This window comes from Triturus cristatus, chromosome 2_1, assembly GCF_964204655.1.
Source record: "Triturus cristatus chromosome 2_1, aTriCri1.1, whole genome shotgun sequence".
Taxonomy (NCBI): Eukaryota; Metazoa; Chordata; class Amphibia; order Caudata; family Salamandridae; genus Triturus; species Triturus cristatus.
In genome coordinates, this window is record NC_140581.1 from 897,957,141 (window position 1) to 897,977,430 (window position 20,290).

A 20,290-nucleotide genomic window follows, 5' to 3' on the forward strand; every position below is an offset into this window, starting at 1 on the left:
GAATGTCTCTGAGAGTATGGCTGACATTTAACAACAAACACTAGGCACTTACCTACTGCTTTCAGCTATCCCCTCTTTTGATTGGATTTTCAAGCACCCCTGCTTACAGGGTGCTGTTGCCCACAATCCACTCTTCATAGGTGTTTATACCAATCCTAACTTTGACATAACTAAAACTGCCCTTCTTTTCATCAAAACAACCTACTAATTATTCAGAAAGAAATTACACCAAAACGAGCTTGAACATTCAAGAAGCTTTGCAAGTACCACATTCCCACAGAGCGCTCATCAATGGCACCAGCATGATCCAGAAGTTGCATTATGGGAGAGCAAGAGATAGATAGAATGTGGGAAACGCTGTATCCTCCCTTGTGTGTTGCACAAAAAAGCAGTCCCTAAGAAGTACTTGATATCAGTTCATGTTGTTCAGCATCTCAAAGTACTGGTCTGTACACCCTCTCACAGGTAATCCCCATGAGAGTATGGTTAGCCTACTCACAACCAAGGGACAGGAAATCTAGGAGAACAAAGTGCCTGCCTGAATTATCTCTAATGGATTTGGCCAAGAGGTTGTATCTGAACTGAAGCACTCATGTTGTGAAATAATCACCTCAGTTGTTTGACATTTTTGTGGGGAACAAGCCTCCTTTGATTGGCACTAAAAGTGATTTTTGGGAGTTTATATTGGGTACCTTCAAAAAGTCTAGCTGCCCACAAAATGCTGCGTAAAGTTAGTCTCAGAAGATTTTACCCACATAATATTCACCCTCATCTCACCATCAATTCTAATTTGTGCACTGGGAGCATGTTAACATGTCTATAGCTTGTTAATATATTCTTTATTAAAGGCTCTCTTAACGTGATTATAAAATAACCTCTTATTAGGAGTTTAGTTTAGCCCCTTCATGCAAAAGGGCATGAAAGGGTCGAGCACGTTAAGACTTTTTTTGTAATTTTTCAAATATTCCCTTGAGTTTAGTGAAATAAGGGGCAAACAATGGTTATGCACATTAGAAGTGTTAGTACATTGAAAAGTCAGTAATGCATATAAGGTGGAACTATTGCATACTGTAAGGCAATTCTAGACCAAGTTTGTTAATAGACACTGTCTGGACCAGAAGAATAACTAAAGAGGGGAATAAGCATAACTAATATAATGGCACAGTAAAGAGTGAATAGGCTAAGAGGAAGGGACAGGTAAAGTTAAGCTGAAAACTTAAGTGCTGACTGGGTAGAAAAGTGCTTGACTGGTGTTACTGCAAATAGCTGTTATTCATACTCGAGTTTAGTATATTTGGGTGTGGGGAGTGTTTGCGTGAGTTGAGAGGGGTCACAGGTGTTTTGATGTTTTCCGTACAGAGGTAAAGTTTATTCCATATTGGATTAGTCTGGTTTTTGGAGTAAGAAGTAGGGAAAACCAATCATTGTTAGATTGGGGATAGGATTGGCTACAAACATGCCATGGATTGTGGTGATGGAGTATAAATTAAGTTGCATGTCTGATTTCTTTTATGTATAGAATACTTTCTTGTCATGTGTGCACAAAGTAGCCTGTGAAGTAGATTTCTTGGCCTTTCGGTACAGTTTCAGTATTTGTTTTCTAAAGGGAGACCCAATTTGATATTGCTAGCATCCACTAAGATCCGTGAAAGGCCAGAAATCTACAATGTACCAAAATGTTTTTATGATGTTAGTGGGTTTGTATATGCAAGTCTACGTTTTTGAAGTTGAGGGTCTGCTTAATATTTGTAAATAGATCCATCTATCCTGTAAGGGAATGGGGATGTTGGTATTGATTTTGCTAAGCAGTTTACGGGCTTTAAATGTTTGATGTCCTCATTTGTAAGTAAATTGTTTGTAAAACAGTTAACTGGTCTGGAACTTGTATGTTTTTAATTTTAAGAATCTGTCCAATTTTTTTTTTGCTGTGATGTTAAGAAGTGTTATCACAAGACATAATTTTTTTTGAGAATGCCTGTTTGAGACCGGTGTGTAAGTTTACACATTATTTTCTCTATTGTCATTGTTAGCAACTTTAAAAAAAGAGATGGTAGTATACACACTTGCATTTTGAAAATTTGAATCACTATGCCTCTGAAAGAAGTTTGAAAATAAAAAAGTGAAAAACTGAATGAAACTTTGACTACTTTGGATTACTTGGATTGTACAGGATTCTTGCTTGTTGTACAGGCTGTGCATATCGGGTTGGTGTGCGACGGCGCACCAGACAATTTTCAATTGTTAGCATCTTACCATATATTTTGGAGTTGAAATGTATCGGCGGGATAAGTTTTTAGTTTTTAGTTGAATGTATAACTTTTGAATTGATTACAATGTAAACATCAGCTCCTGAACCAGAAACCTTGTGTCTGAAAAGTGGCAAAGTAAGTTATCGGGGGTGTGGCGAGGTATTGATAAAATTGTAGCAGGTTTTGCAGAACAGAATTGGGCAGCTAGCTGGACTTGGAGCTTAGCCAGAGGGAATGGATTTGGTGGTTTTGTATATCTCTTCTCTTTCAATTGCTTAATGGCATGTTCTGTTCCTCATATTGAGAGGGAAGGTTGAGGAGAGCACGGCTCTACATAGGAAACACCCTATTGCCAAACATTGGGACGCTCTAATGGCAGACTTACACACTGAAATGGTCACTGACCCATTGGCTCACAGCTCTCATTCTGATAGAGTTGATGCAGTTGGGAACCGGGACCATGGCATGCCTCCTGACAACGTGGACATCATTTTGCATGCTATTCTTAGTTACACCGAACCATTTATTGACACTTAAAGCATTGGTAGCAGCCACTGCTATGGGAGCCTATACTCACCTAGATTGATACACATAATCCACGTAGCATTTGAGAGATGAGATTGGTCGATTGAGACAAGATGTTTTCTTTTTTTATTCCCCCTTCCTTGTTTTTTGTTTTTGTGGGTAGCCGTATAACAGGTTTGTGTTATATTATGTTGGTTTGCAGTAAACATTGTCTAGATCTATAATCAAAACTCCTTGACGCCTAGAGTATTTACCAGTGCTCACTAATGGAAATTATTGCATACATACTGGCATTGTACTGTTATACTCTGCATTATGATACTGTGGATGGCTTTACGTACATGGATACGATCTGCCATGTTATTAACACATTGTACAAGCGATGCTAATGATTTTTGTTCCATTAATCACTTACTGATATTTGGAAAACAATAAAACTGATTTAAACAAAAAAATTGAGGGAGGAGGTTTAGTAGGTTAAAGTATGCTGAGCATACGCCTTCTGTTATTAATGCATTGAAGGCGTAAAGGTGGAAATAGTGGTTATGGAATGCAAACGCTATTTCGTTAGCTTTCATTATTTTTACTTCAGTAATAGCACATGAGGTGAACCCGGTAATCCTCAGAAACTGGGATTTCCTAATATATATTTTTTATATTGATTTTGTTGAAATCGTTGTTGTGCAGCAAATCACTACTCAGCAAGAGACTAAAGATAGGCCTCTCCAAGCACTTTTTTTGTGAAGAATTAAAAGTTACACACCTATTCACAAACAGAATTTTTTTTTCCTTTGACACTGCAGAATAAAGATAATAACATATAGGTATTCCTTAAGGTGAGTTGTAGCAGTGCAGTACTCGCGAAGGCGACATAAAAACAGTAGTTAACAAACACACAAGTGCTTGCAGATTAAAAAAAACAAAAAAAAACCTAAATGTATCTTGGCAAACAGCCAAATCATTTTTGTTCCCATTTGTAATTGGATCCGTCAGGATATTAGTTCATGCAGGCATGGACGTTTCCACCTGTTTGTAGATATTTTGGAATAGGGTCTTCATCAGAACAGGGAGATAGGATACCTAAAACAATGTAAGAACATTTACAGTAAATGGTGTGTATGTCAGTGCTTGACATACACAATAAATCTACACTACTCGTTGAGGTATATTTGGGAAGAGGAATCTGTGTGTGTGTTACGTCATTAAGTAGCTTATGCAATGATATGGCTAGAATATTGGTATCCTAAGGAGTTAATAAAACCACTGGAAATAAGTCTGGAAATGTGACATGTCTGCAAAGCCAGTTAAGATTGGGAGTAATCTTGAAGACGCATTTGCTGGCAGAATTTGGGAATGTATCAGGGCTCATGGTTAATGCTGCCAAGAAGTGTTTCTTCTCCGTATCCTCAGAGGGCAGAATGTCTGGACTTGGTGAGTTGGTAATTAGCTGGGCTCCCCACAGTTTCATATACTTTGGATACACATTTACCATGATATAAATGACCTTCGGAATGGAAACCTTGATGGAGGGCTGAGGTTTTTAAAGGGTAGCATGTGCTTTTGGAGGTACCTGAGATTACAGATTACGGCGCTCCAAGCTTTCACCAAGAATGTTATCCTAACATGAATGTTATCCTACCTAGACTGTTGTACTACTTTACATATGTTCCTGTATGGGTCCAGGCAACTTGGGTTAAACAGTTGGACTTGTTCATCAGGGATCTGATCTGTAATGGTGGCTGGCATCTTGTCTCTTTTGAAACACTTTGGAGACAGATCTTGGATGGTGGCCTAGGAGCTGCGGACTATGAACTAAAGTACCTGGCGTCGCAAATACAATAGATCATGGGATGATGGTTAGACAGGGTCAACATTGAGGAGATGGATCAGCTTGGCAATGAATGGAATTGAGGTGCCTTGTTTGCACATTTGATGAAGGTATGAATTAAGATACCTAAACATACATTGTTACTATCCACAGCACTCGAGTGTTGAAAGGGATGCTCCATATATGCCCCGACCCTACCTTTTAGTTGGGTTACCACGCAGAACACTCCCTAGCCTTTTCATTTTATATCAGCCCCCTCAATGGGCTGAAGTTGGTATACTGAATGTGAGAGATTGTTATTCCGCAGGAACGATTGTCTCCCTGGGTACGTTTATTGAGGAGTATAGCTTGGCACCCGGGAAGTTTTTGACTTATTGGGCACTAATAAGGACTTTTCAGTCGCTGTGTGGCGGGAGTTGTGAGGAACCCAGGTGACATGAAGTACTGCAATTGCTGGTGACAGTGAGGCCAGGATGTCATCTGGTTGCATGGTTTTATACAGCATTGCATAAAATGGTGCGACAGGCCCTAGGTAGAGTTAAGTGGGAGTTGAATGTGGAGAGGGAGATTTATGATGGGGAATGGGAGGGAATCCTAGCTTATCTGCAGAAGGTATCCAGAAATACGCAACTTAATCATATTCAGTTAAACTTCAAACACCATACTTATCGTTCTCCTTGTAAAAATAAGTGTATATATGTGCTGTCCTAGATTCTTTCCATATGGTTTGGATGTGTCCACCGATAGGGTTTTTTTAGACCCAGATAACTATACACCTGAGAAGTACTTTGTACAGGGAAGTGGTATGTGCCCTAGAGCTGTGCATTTTGGGTAGTTTCCTTAGATCGAAGCCCAAGAAAGTGGGTAATAGAGTCCTCAATTTGCCACTGATACTGGCTAAACTCCGAAACGCTCTCTCTCTTGGAAGGCTGCTGGAGGGCCAATATATGATAGGTCAGTGGAGGATGTGGTCTGATGAGCAATGGCTGAGGAAGAGGCTCTCCAACGGGAGGAGGCATGTGGGTTACAGAGCAGACTGATTGCTCACTGGGGTGAGGTGATCCAAGCTTTTTAGGAATGCACTATGTAAAATGTAATAATTGGATGTGATTGCCCTGATAGCACAAATCTATAGTAAGATGTATATTTGTTTGTGGTACAACACTTGTCATTATAATGTGGCATGCTGTAATGTTTTATCCCACTGTCTCTATACAGCTAACATTCTTGTATATTATATATTTATATGAAGGCAAGACCGCAGTGCTGAACTTGCTCGATCTCAGTGCTGCGTTCAGTACTGTGTTGCACACTACACTCTTAGAGAGACTTGCTATCTTGGGTCTCCAAGGAACAGCTTTATCCTGGATGGCACCTTTTCTAAAAGGCTAAACGTTTCAGGTTTCCTTGGCAAGTGTCTCTTCCTCATGATTTGCCCTCACCTCCTGGGTTCCCCAAGGCTCATCCTTAAGTCCTGTGCTAGTTAACATCTTTCTTCACCCACTGGCTGACCTGGTCGAAAGTTGTGGCCTTACCTTATTCTCTTATGCATATGACACAGAAATCATCTTCTCTCTGACATCCACTGAGGATTTGAATTCCTGCTTGGGTCTGATTGCCTCATGGATGAATAATTATTCACTTAGGTCAATGGGGACAAGACCAAGGGGCTAGTGTTAGGAAAGAACCCGTCCCTTTGGGACCCACAACACTGAACTGAAACCTTGGGTACGCTTCCTGCTTAAGAACTTCGGCTCTCTGGTGGATGAAAAACTATCTATGAAGCTTCAGGTAGCAAAGGTGGCTGCTTACTGCTTCGCTGTCCTGAAATGGCTGTGAAAAATCATCTAGATACTTCCATTCTCAGCCCAAAGGACAGTCATCCAAGCACTCATATTGTCGAGACTGGACTACGGTAATGCTCTCTATTTGGGGCTAATGAAGCCTCCATAAGACTGCCTCAAGTAGTCCAAAACTCAGCTGCTAGGCTGCACTACAGACTCCCGAAGAGCGCATCAGCCTCTTTTTTCCTCTGGGAGTTTCATTGGCTAAAGATGGAGAAACTGATTTAATTCAAAGCCCTGTGCTTTGTGCATAGAGCAAGATCAGGAATTGGCCCCCGATATCTTCATAAAATGGCGAGACCATATCAGCCATCCCGCCCCCTACGTTCCAATGACCTTTCCCTGTGCATTATTCCCTGAGCCAAACGGACACGCTTGGGAGGCCAGTCCTTCGCATACTTGGGCCCTAAGCTTTGGAATGCCTACTGGAACCCCTGAGAAGTTGTACCTTACTGTCTGTCTTTCGAAAACAGGGGAAGACCTGGATGTTTGGAGTCAGCATGGCCTGGTCAATCTCTACCTGTTGCTAAAGTGCTAGGAAACCCCATATGGGTAGCTGAGTGGTATACAATATTTCTAATAATAATCTTCAAGCATCAACAAGCACACATCAGTTTCCTGCGTGAGACACTCACCTCAATGGTAGAGAACACCAGCAACTTAGAGGCTGGAGAGGCATGATTTATGGCACGTTTTACTCCGGATATGTTCGGAGTACCTTGCTTTGCATCTGCCCAGGCACACCCTTCCAAACTCGCAGCACGGTCATTAATGCAGAGGGGAGATACGTCCTAGTAGAGGGCCGGTTAAATGGCGCCCAGTCCTTCTGGGCTGCATATACACCCCAAACAAACCAAGCAGCCTTTTGGGCCTCTCTCTCTCTCTGGAGTCCTAGCTCAATGGGTAGACATCTCTTGGATATTAGGAGGGGACTTTAATAATTTGCTCTCCAATGACCGTTCCCATCCGCGCTCCCTCATGACCCTGCATGCCACCACTCACAGCAATTCTCCCGCTGTGCCCAACAATGGTCTCTCCACGATGCCTTGAGGACTTATAACACACACCTTCGCCAGTGCTCCCACTAATTAGTCCCACATGATGTATATATGACCGAGTAGATAGTTTTTTGTGTTCCCCAGACTTGCTTCCACGACTCAAGCACTCAGATCGTGCTGTTTTACCATGCTGCTCACACAGTGGACATGGAATGGAGGGCCCCACATCCCCGAGTCCCCACCTGGAGGCTACCCAAAGACACACTAGATGATCTGGTATTCCGTGATACTCAATTGACCCACACCAGTCAGTATGGAAAATTATGTCCCTGCCATCACCTGAACCATTGAGAGGGACTCCTTTAAAGTTGTCACCAGGATGTTGGGTATTCAGAATATAGCCGGGGTCCATCGGAAATTGACCAGGGCACTTCAGGACGCTGAGGTGGCGCTGACTGCCCTTGTGTTATGTTTTAAATCCTGACTTTCTTTCTCTCCCAGCGATGCACTATTTATATATAATGCCCACCAGTATGAACAATATGTGACTTGTAAATCTTATTGTCTTATGTAACATTTTCTGTACATTGATTGGCACACTTGTATTATTTATTGTCTTCTCATAATGTGTGTGATGCAGAGCGCTCTTTCACTCTACATTGGGACGAGGAGCGCTATAAAAGAATTAAAACAAAAATTGTTAAATGCTTATTAATTGCTATTTGTATAATTATTCATACAGGTACATGTGTCATGGTTATATAGTGTATGCATATCTTTTACATGTAGGGACTGAAGAAAGTCAAATAATAATTTCTCTTAAATACTTGTGCCTTTATTTCTTCCCAATATATTAGCATCTAGGTGTTACGTTCTAGATAGCTACCAGCCAAGGTGATACTTAAACAAAAGAAGGGTTGATTGCCCTTTAAATTAGGCTTTTCGTTTGAGCCCAGCTGGAAGTGAACATCAGAAAGCCCCCCAACATAGGTTGCTCCTCCAAATAGAAAGCAGACAACCTAGAGGTGCTGCTGACTATGTCCTGGTGTAGGTAAATTACACCATGACAGATTCAACATATTTCATTGTGTTGCAAGGTGCAGTCACCTCCTGACACATTCTGTACCCATGATGGTGGGGCACAAGGAGGGTGGAGGAGAAGGTGGCACAGGGCAAATAGCGGTTGGGAGCAGGCCCCACCTGCAACAAAACCCGCCGGAGATACCACTGTGGGGAATCCAAAGAAAGTTCCAGAAGATCTGGAAACCACACCTGGTACTGCCAAATTGGCTACACCAGCATTAGATCAGCAATCTGCTTCCAAACCTGAGGCAACATCCTGACAATCACAATAAATGGAGAAAAAGCATACAAAATTTTTTGCGACCAGTCCTGCAAAAATGATAGAAGAATCAGGGGAACCAAATATGAACCAGTAGGAACCTGGGTAATAATATATATGCATAACAGTGGTACTCTACTGTCTCATTTATAGACAGTGCAACACATTTCTTAATAGAAAGAATTACTCAGCATGGTTAACATGGTTCAAAAAATTTACAAACTACCAACGTTAAAAAGGTGCACGTGTCCCAAGTGATCAATCACACTGTGAGAAATCATATAGAAGTGGATATACATGTGTGTATATATATTAACAGGTGACTAAACTCATGGAAATTAAACTGGATATATAATTTATAAACCACAAAGCTATATTCCTCAACACGTGAGCCCAGACACTGTCTGTTATAGAGCTGACAACGTTTCAACTCTGTTATTGATTTTCTTGATCCTCATCAAGGCTAAAGTGATGGGGACACAGACTGAACTTGAGCATAAATCTCTAGATGGTTAGGTCCTAATAGGATGCAAATAATATTTGTAATTCTAGATTACTTATAGGAGTGACTATTTCTTTTTCTCTGCCAAGAATATTTGCAAAATAAACTTTAGAGATGAAGAGTTGTCCATGTAATAGATTCTTTTTGGTACATGCTTTCCACCTCTTGATCTGTTTGGTCCTCCTCCATCTTGATGAACTAAAGCCTACGTTAATATCTCTATTGGTTTAGTGACTTGTCAAACTCTGTATGGAAAACTTCTGATGCACCCAAAGATCCCTTATCAATTGGTGCACTTTGTGTGTGAACATGGCTAGATGGCCTACTAGTCTTAGATGAGATTAAAAATGTATCTTTACCTGTGAAGCCCTGGGAGCATTTGGGGCTGTCTTCGTCCAGAGCCTCTTGATGGGAAGAAACCTCCATATCCCTTCACATCCTGCATATCCCTTCACATCCTACTACATATTGCTTCTTCTGGAGCCCTGTCACTTCTGGTATGCTTGATTGGCCTGATGGCCCATCAAACCGTCTCTATCTATACCACCAGCCCCTCTGAAAACCTTCTTTAGGGACACTTGGACCTTGTCCAGTGAAGTTAGTTTTGCTGCAGATTTACCCAATTCTTTCAAAAAATGTCCCCTAAACAGACACACTTGAGCAACCAGGCTGGACTTGGGGAAATGGCAGGTCCCCAGTGTGGGTAAGCCTTCATCAGAAGGGAGTGTCAAAACTCAGTGGAGAGATCGTAATTGGCATTACTGAGAATATCGAAGAGATTCTCCTGGCAAGCACAGCATAATCCGCTGATCGCCTTCTTGGTGCCTTTAATAAATTTGGACGGGAAGGTGGCCATCTTATGTTGATTTTAGGGATGAGGACCATCTTTCCCTCCAACGAAAGATAGAGGCAAACAGCCTTGAAGTGATCCCAGACCTCTTTAGGAGGGATGATAGGCAATAAACCATTCTATTCAATCATATCTGAAAGTGCACCCTCCTACTTGGCTCCCAAAACGCTTTGCAATCAGTAGCAGATTTCAGTCTGCTGGAACCGCTTTCCTTGTCAGATTCATTCAGAAAGTTTGTTGCAAGAGTATTGGCAGAATTTCTAAGCTCAGCATCCTTCCAGGTAGAGGAATGGGGGTCGGAATGACTTTGCACTTGGGAGAAAAGCCTCAGTCAACCAATGACAGACATCTAGCTGCTGCTGGTGCTTTTTTGGGATGCCTAGCACATTTCCAGGAACTGTGCCGGGGTGGAGGGGTGCTCATGACACCTCTTTGTAAAGGAAGAACGTTAGTTTTGTACAAAAAAAAGTAGCATAGGCTCTAAAAATGTTGCACAGTGATTATTGGCACTCAACTCCTTCCTATATACTGGTAACAGTATCTTTAATGGGAAGAATGGTTGATGGGGATAGTGCAATTGGATCAGGATGTTATGTGCCCGGGTCAGGCCCAAGTAACAAAGCTGCACATTTTCTTACATTGTTCGAATTTTGCACAATACCATTTCTGCTGTGACCTTTTCCACATATTCGCGTGCGTGGCAATTTTGGATTTGTTTCCCTGAAACTACTTCTGTTTCGCATAACATTATCACGATGCCTTGAACACCATGTACAAGGCCTTTTTATGCACAATATACAAATGTTGTTCTATCTTTATCCAAGGGGCGACAGGGCTATCTACATATCCATAACATCGCTAATCTATACGCACATCACAAGGATGCTTTCTATTATTAATAATTAGCATCCCAAAAGAGGAGGCACTTCAGCTGACACCGAGGGTCCCTGCATGCTGAGACTTCACCACGCAGTGGCCCGACATCTCAGTAAGAGATGTCGAATTAATGACCAAGACGGGCTCCTACATTATCTCCTGCCAGGTAATGGAGTTAGATCGTGCCTTGCGGGGATTCTTGGTTCACACCTACGCACACGCTAGGTACACGCAGAGTAGGGTTTGCATAGTAGGAATACGCCTGATTACTACTTTGTATATATGCCTGTATATATACACAGTTTTAGCACCATGTAGAACTATATCTACTATTCACTCTTTTGGTGCTTGTAATCACTTTCATCTGCTTCTGCCTACTGGTTATCGTAGCACATGTATTTTGTACAAGAATAACGTTGGTTCAATAAATAGATTGAAAACGTCCCACTGTGTATTCTATGTATATTTTTCTGAGCACACGTAAGCACGAGTGAGTGAGCAAAAAGATCTGATCTGTTGCCACGATCCCTGAGGGGTCAGGGTTGTCATGTTAAGAAGTTGCCGGAAACCATTCGCTCTCTGGTAAGGTTAGTGGAAGGTTTATGGTGGCACTGTGAGCTAGCTGGTCTCTAGGCCAACATATCCTGTGTGAGCGCTTGGAATCAGTCTAGGCACCTCACCCAATGTTTATGTTATTCAACAAACACACAGATCCTATGGATTAGTGGGAACTACATGATAAGGCTTCTAGTCATACAAAAGAAGCAAATGTTAATGGGATGCCAAGCAGGGAAGAAAGCAGCATTTTAAGCTCACCAAAATATCCTGGAACTTCCATTAGCAAAATACCTGTAAGGAACAGAAAAAAAAAAACTTGTATTGCATTTTGTCTTATTCAGAAATTTATTGTTAAAGACATCTTTGATGATTTTCGCGTACATAGCACTCAACCAATATTAGTGACATTGTTATTTTGTCTTATGACCTTTTATATGACATCAATTTATTGACAACCGTACCTGTAGGCAACAAGTATTTTATGGGAGTGGTGCCCTCTATGTGAATGTCCAACTTCTCAGTATTGGGTTTAGTTAACCTATATATTTCATGGGGGTCTCTTGTAATCCTTGTCAGATAATTTTTTAAGAAACCCGTCCCGTTCTGTTAGATGTAATTCTCTGCCATCTTAACTTTGTTGGCTTAAAGCTGTAATCTCAACTTCCGCCCGTTTTAAGAGTTCCTTTATCCAGTGTGCCATCCACATTGATTTGTCCCTCTTCCATGACATAGCAAACAGTCTCTTGGCAAGGAGTACTGCAAAGTTGGTAAACTTACTTGACTTTTTGTTCCACCATAGTTCTCATCCTTAAACCTCTACGAACATGTCTTGGGGCTGTGAACAATCGTAGTGTTTATCCAAATAAAATTGTTTTGAGAGGCAGGTCATCTCAGGCAGGCTATAAGTGTCAGATAGGATTGGTGCAGTATGTAATACGGTATCAGTTTGAACCTAGAGGAGTTGGCCTAACGGCTAGGGCGGTCGACCTCGAATCTGGGGAACTGGGTTTGAGTCTCGGCAGTGACGCGGAACATCCTGTGATTCTGGGCAAATCACTTAATCTCCCAGTGCCTAACAAAAATGAATGTGTCCTCGTGTAATGCAACTGGTGCTATGTAAAGCGCTCTGATATCCGATTCGGGTCAAGTTTGCGCTATATAAAACTCTGTAAAATAAAAAAACATTTAGAAAAAATTCTATGAGACCGCTTTCGGATACCCGATTGTAAATTGCAACTCCCTGAGAGAGTAAGGGATCCCCTGTAACAAACGAATGAGGTCTGGGAGTAAGAGGAGGACTAAACAGACCAAAATGAACCAGAGAACACTCCCCTTCGACCTATATTCCTTTTACAAAAGATTGAATCTAGTATGGGTTTACAAAATTGGCAGACATCAAATATTTCAATTGCAACTCCCTGTACTTCAAAACTACTGATTATCTAAATCAGACTATCAGAAAACAGATTACAGTCTGTGACAGAATCTTCGATACTAGGGCGTAAATGTACCCAAACTCTGACAGTCGTGGCACTAATGCCACCCATACTAATGCCAATAAACCGTTGTCCGCAATGTAACATTCTTTTTCTGTCCTCCCCTTCAGGGAATATATCTACCCAAAAAGCTGTGATCAAATGTTTGTATGCTTATATGTTTATTGGATAACTCCATGTTACTCTAACACCGCTTTTCGAAGACCTGGTCTTTGGGTGAAAAAATGATTGTTTCAGCTGTGTTAAAGCACTCGGTTCAATAAATGGGGTATCTCACTGACTTGGAACAATATTTCATTTTAAGTCACAAGTTGAAACACACCTTACTTAACAGGGCCATCTGCTTTGCATTATCAGTGGTCTCTGCAATAGAGGAATGATGAGCTACGCTTTGATTGCTCCTGGTTTCATGATGGATCTGAAATGTTACTAAAGTGGAAAATATTCATGGAAGTGCTTATCTTTCACTGAAAAGACCCAAGCTAAGTGTTGCTTCTTACCTTGTCATAAAGGTTGTGCAAGACAGTACGGTACTCCACTTCTCCAGTGTGGAGGACTATTGTGGTGCTCTGAGTCTGGGGACATTTTTATATTGAAACTACGCTTTTCCAAGCACCCGATGTGCTGTTCCTAATATTTGGCCAAGGTGACCCTTGAATAGAAGTACTTTAGATGCTGACAAAGTAGCTAATATTTATTTTTTAAAGTTTTTAACTTTTTCTAGTTTTAAGACACATTCAACATAAACTTGTCCTTCCTGTGTTACGGGTATGTAAATTATTGTTGTTTTTTGTTTGACAAGTTCCGTATTCAATTTAGTAATTTAATTTTTCAAAGATTATTTTGTTGTAAATGGATTTTGTTTTTTACATTTTACAGGCTGTATGAGATGGCTGGATAGCCAAGCAGTGGGGCAAAATGAACAAGGCAAAAGCAACAGCAGAAAAGAGGTACGTTTTAGATACCTAAAAATAACTCTTCTTTGCTGGAATTAACTTCTACAGTCGACTTTGCTATAAAATATTTTTGAGCACTACTGATATTTTGTGAATGTTACAGACCATCCTTTTATTCAGGTATGGGCTTATCACAGAATCCGATGTATGAGCCTATAGGTAAATTGCAAAATAATTTGGGTATGATTGCAGTGAGTACTCCAAAATGTTTTTTGTCTGAAAGTCGTGTCTTTTTTTGGTCAAACCTGAGCAGCGCATGCGCTGCTCTACGAGGCATGCTGTATTCAGGTATGAACTTGAAGCTCCGCCCATCTTTTTATTTGGCTCCTGTCACTGTCCTTTGTAAACTTTGTAAATGGTGGCTTTTCATTGGTCAATAGGCGTGTTAGTCCTTACTTAGTACCGCCTTGTCTCATCTTCTAACCTACCATAATGACTGGCCCTCTTATGTGCATTGTTACTCTGTAGGCTTTAATTACAGCCTCCGAGCACTATTTTCTTTTATGACTTTATCCTGCCTGCCATTGCAGGCAGGGCATGCTGTCAACAGCTTTTTAACCAGCACGTGCCTTTCTTAATGCGTCCCTCGCCATAATAATGTTTTTTTTTAAAGTGCAGCAATGTCGTGAATTTACTTTGAATATTAGTTGTGAAAGCGTGGCATGGGGCGATTTTACGAAAAAACCCATTTGTTAACTTCACAAACAGATGCTTTTTTTTTTGTAAAAGCGCCCCATACAGTGCTTTCACTTTAATGGCTGCCACGCACCTTTATTTAGACAAGCCAAGTCTAAAGAAAGGGGCGTGGCCGCCATTAAAGTAAAAGCGGGGCATGGGGCACTTTTACAAAAAAATTATTTGTTAACTTAACAAGCAAATGTTTTTTTTTTTGTAAATGTGCCACATACAGCGCTTTAAATTTAATGGCGGCCGCAATAAATCTCGCATTTGCGAGAGTTTAAGCTAATGGCATTGTAAATGATAATGCCTTATATTTAGGTTTTAAAAACCAACACATACATAAAAGCCATTGTCATTTACAATGCCAATAGCTTAAACTCTCGCAAATGCGAGACATATTGCATTGCAAATACTTGTTTTATTCTATTATACTGGGAGGACGTGCGGGATGCTATCCGATAGTGAGAGAGGGTTACACTGGAAACGAAGTCTGAGGACAATTAATTGTTTCATGGTTGCTTCTGAGCTCCTTTGCATTGCTAACTAGATTTGGCTTCGGTTTACTATCTGGCTTTTTCTTTGTTGCCACATTCTGACCTGGCCAATTCTGGTCCTGGCTGTTTTCTTTTTTCTTTTTCTAGATCTATTTTTATTGACATTATCAACATACAGGAGCACTTTGTTACTAAGTGAGTGCCATTACACGGTTGACAAATGCAAAAACAACAGTTGATGGACAGAATGCAGAATAATGTCATACATTCACCCCAGTCCAGCCCGAACTGCCAACCAAGCCAGGTCCTCCCTGGACTGGAAACAAGCATCCTAGGACCGGTTTCGGGGTCAAGCTATCCTGGCTGAAGAGGGATGAAACCCCGAAACCGGTCCTAGGATGCTTGATTCCGGTCCAGGGAAGACATGGCTTGGCAGTGCGGGCTGGACTGTTCCCATGAGGCACAGGGTCAAGACTGATTTGCATTTGTATTTTGTATTTGTATTTGTAATTGAATTTGTAAGGCGCGCAGCTACCCGCAAGGGGTCTCCCGGCGCCAGTCGAGTTGGTGATTACGCATACTGTTGTTAGCAAGAAAATAGCCAGGTTTTAAGGTCTTTGCGAAATTTTAACAGAGATGGTTCGTGTTTCAGCGTGGTCGGGAGAGAATTCCATAGCTTGGGGGCAACGCAAGAGAAGGAGCGTCTGCCCATTCTCACCAGTTTAAAACGCGGAGTCCGGAAGTTGCCATGAGTGGATGACCTGAGGGGACGAGAAGGAGAGTATTGTTGAACATGGGCCTTCAGATAGCCAGGAGCCGAACCTTGTTTGATTTTATGCAGAAAGCAGAGGGCCTTAAATTTGACACGGCTATCGATACGAAGCCAGTGAAGGTCTCTCAGAAAAGGCGAGATGGAAGATCGCCACGGGACCTTACAGAGAAGGCGGGCAGCAGAATTCTGTACGAGCTGAAGTTTCCTCTGAAGCTCTAGAGTAGCTCCCAGGTACAACACGTTGCCGTAGTCCAGGCGAGAAGTAATTAAAGCCTGGACCACCGAGCGTCTGGTCGATATTGGGAGCATCCATAAAATTTTGCGAAGCCACCCTAGGATAGAGAAGCAAGTGGCTGCCACCTTAACCACTTGGTATCGCATGGAGAGCGAATCGTCCAGGACAAAACCAAGATTACGAACCTGGGTCACTGGGATGGGTGGAGGGCCCATTTCTGATGGCCAATGAGCAGGACTCCAGAGATGCTTTTGCTTGCTCAGAATGAGCACCTCCGTCTTGTCTCCGTTCAGTTTCAGGAGGTTCGCCTGCATCCATTCAGCTACTCGGCTGAGTCCTGATTTGAGAGCAGATGGAGCATTTACTGCAGCCGAGGAGAGGGTGAAAAGGATCTGAGTGTTATCGGCGTATGAGTAGAGGGAGAGACCAGAGTCTTCCACGATGGTAGCTAGGGGTCTCACATAGATATTGAAGAGCATAGGGCTCAGTGAGGACCCCTGCGGAACGCCGTACGCAGATGAACGAACGGAGGAAGAGGAGCCGGAGGAAACCACCTGAAAAGTGCGATGATTTAAGAAGGAGGCCAGCCAGGCAAGAGCAGAGCCAGACACTCCCGCCGATCTCAGGGCTTTCATAAGGATGGGATGTGAGACCGTGTCGAATGCGGCGCTTAAATCTAAAAGAATAAGCGCCGTGGTCTCGCCATGATCAAGACGGGAGCGTAGATTCTCGGTGACCCCCAGAAAGGTGGTTTCAGTGGAGAAATGAGAGCGAAATCCCGATTGGGACGGATGTAGAAAGCCTATGGTCTCCACTTGAGATGTAAGATGTATGTTAACATGCCTTTCCAGGATTTTTGAAAACATGGGCAGCAAAGAGATGGGTCGAAAGTTGGCAAGCGTCTTAGGGTCTGCACCAGGTTTTTTTTAAAGTGGCACTACCAGAGCTCTTTTCCATTCCTCCGGGACTAGAGATTCTCGCAATGAGGAGTTCAGGAGCTCTTGAATGATGAGTAGAGCATCAGGGGAAAGCAGGCGGAGGATGTTCATAGGAATCGGGTCGAGGGGGGAGCCTGAGTTGACCTTCATTAAGCAGGCAGACAGCGTGTTGGAGTTTAGCAAGGGCCATTCTGAAATCTGAAATGCCTGAGATTGCAAGCTCGGTGAGTCCAGAGTAGAAAGGTCGGAAGGGGGTATGGAAGGGGGGGAAGCGCGAGATAGAACATTGTAGATGGTTTCGACCTTCGATATAAAAAAGTCAGCAATTTCGTTACATTCTGCTTCCCCTAACGCACGTGGAGTGGGAACGGTCTTTGAGCCGGCTAACTTTTTGACCATAGAAAAGAGGGCTTTTGGGCGATTGATGGCCTTTTCAATGGACTCCGAGACGAACCGGGCTTTAGCCTTTCGGCAGGCTTGATGGTATAGCTTAAGTGCTGAACGATAAATCAATTTATCATTCAGAGCATAGGTTTTCGTCCAGGATCTCTCCAGATGTTTACATTTAGATTTAGATGCCTTCAGATCATCTGTAAACCATGGGGCAGGGGCGAGATGTGGGGTTGGTGGACTCAGACGCGACGGCAGATGGAGATTAATATTAGAAGTTAGCCAATCGGACACTTCCTGAGCTAGGGAAATGCACCCAAGATTGGTGTCGGGGCAAGAATCCATAAGAGAGGCATTAAAAGCCGGAATGTTCAGCTTAGTCCAGGATCTATAGTTATTCCTGAAGCCAGGAAGGGACATGCACTTTTTAGTATCAGCGGGCAAAGTGAAATATATAGCAAAATGGTCGGACCAGTCTAGGGGAAGGGCAGGAGAGGAACAGTCGAACAGAATGTTAGAAATGACAGGATCAAGTAAGTGTCCTGCCTGATGGGTGGGGCCACTATTGCGTAGTATGAGGTTGATGGCCTCGCAATCGGAAAGAAACATTCTGCTAGAGCCGTTCTTTGAATCCTCTAGATGGAGATTTAGGTCTCCCAAGATGGTGAAATTCGCTGCCTTCATGGCAAGGGGGGCCACAAGCTCAGCGAATGAGGTTAGCCACTGTGTAGGCTGATCAGGGGGACGGTAGATTAGGACACCCGATAGCGTCAGTCGAGGGGAAACTGCCAATTTAAACAGAGCGGCTTCGCAGTTCGGAAAAGGAACAGCATCCAAAGAGCAGGAATGGATATCTTTGAAAATAATCGCAATCCCCCCACCTTTCCCCGTGCTTCTATCTAGCCTGACTATTACGTATCCCGGTGGTAAGGCGCTTGCTACTTCAGGGCCAGAGCTAGCGTGAAGCCAAGTTTCCGTTAGGAACATGGCGTCTGGTTTGGTAGAAGATAGTAAATCAAAAATGTGGTCTCGATTTTTGGGCAGAGATCGACAGTTAATATTCCAAAACTGATAAGGAGGGCTTGAAGGCACGGAAAGAGTAGAGTGACCAGAATAGGAAAAGTTACAGTGTGAGCATTTTGCAATTTGCATACGGCCATGTCTGAACTGGGGTGGCGTGGTGAGCAAAATAACAATGGATTAAACCCAGATCTGTGACTGGGGGTGAATGTTTTGCCAATGTGCAACATTCCGTCCATCATCTTGTGTGTTTTGCTGTTCGCCCTATGTGGGAAGGGTATGCCCAGACGTGGGTCCTGTGCTCACTACGCCACTGGAGTCAAGCTATCCTGGCTGAAGAGGGGTGAAACCCCGAAACCGGTCCTAGGATGCTTGATTCCAGTTCAGGAAAGACATGGCTTGGCAGTTCGGGCTGGACTGTTCCCATGAGGCACAGGGTCAAGACTGATTTGCATAGGGCCATGTCTGAACTGGGGTGGCGTGGTGAGCAAAATAAGGATGGATTAAACCCAGATCTGTGACTGGGGTTGAATGTTTTGCCAATGTGCAACATTCCGTCCATCATCTTGTGTGTTTTACACGGGTAGCAGGCATTGGTTTTATGAACAAACAAGTAGTTGAATTACGATTAAAGCGGCCACATCTCCACAAGAAACTTGAAGGTTGGGCATCGACAAGTGGTTGTTTATAGCTAGGTAAACCAGTATTTGGAGGATAGTGGGGAAAATGTATTTTTCTACATGCCATAGTAACTTGAGAACAACAGTTTACTCCTCCCCTCTACCACAAGAAGTGATTATAGTCCTATGGCCGAATAAGTTTGGAATGGATCCAATAGTACGATCTCTGAATTATAATGGACCGTAGAGGAGATGCAGAGAATCGGTGTGGGATAGTAAGGGTTGGTCGCACTCAGGAATATATATATTAAGGTGGTCTAGAATCGTCTCTGGCTAGGTCAGCGAAATCTTGGGAGGATTGTGTCATAGTAGATTGCTAGTTTTTTAGGTCTCGCCTAGCGATCGCTATGCGAGACTATAGTAAGGGGCTCCCAAAAGCGGATTGCATGGCGAGCACGCGCACAATCACGTGCATCGTGCCGCCATGCAATCCGTTTGGCATCCTACTTCAAAGGGTCCGCTCCCCCGCCTGGAATGCGCTCCCCCGCCAAGCGCGCGCGCCACGCTCTGCCGGGCTTGTCTTGTTCGTCTTTTTAAACCTTCACGTTATCATGTGCTTACAAAAGCCTGCATGTTCGAAATGGGTTTCTTTATTTTCAGAGCGAAGGGCTTTACGATGTACGTCTTTAACATTATTTAATGCCAACAGAGCGTGGTCTTTTTGTTTTTAGGTTGCCATGAGCACATAACTGCGCTGCACGCTAAGCTTTATATTAATAGCAGCGCACATACTTTTTGTAGTACAAGTTAGTACTTTGCTTTGTTTACTTTGCTATTATTCCAGCGGACATAATACAACTGAGCACACTGTCTGATGTCTGATGCCTGATGCTTGCGGATGTCTGATGCCTGATGCTTGTGGATGTCTTATGCCTGATGTCTGATGCTTGTGGATGTCTGATGCCTGATGCTTGTGGATGTCTGATGCCTGATGTCTGATGCCTGATGTCTGATTCCTGATGTCTGATGCTTGTGGATGTCTGATGCCTGATGCTCGATGCTTGATGTCTGATGCCTGATGCTTGTGGATGTGTGTTGCCTGATGTCTGATGCATG

At 42.8% G+C, this 20,290-nt stretch overlaps 1 protein-coding gene across 1 annotated transcript in view; it reads left to right on the forward strand.

Annotated features, from left to right (window-relative positions):
- AGTPBP1 (ATP/GTP binding carboxypeptidase 1) overlaps positions 1-20,290 on the forward strand; it is a 1,256,713-nt gene that overhangs the window by 87,025 nt on the left and 1,149,398 nt on the right. Inside the window, exon 2 of the mRNA XM_085633101.1 lies at positions 13,948-14,018. Within this exon, the coding sequence (XP_085489227.1) occupies positions 13,987-14,018 (32 nt within the window). The 5' untranslated portion in view covers positions 13,948-13,986. The remainder of the gene's footprint in view (positions 1-13,947; positions 14,019-20,290) is intronic.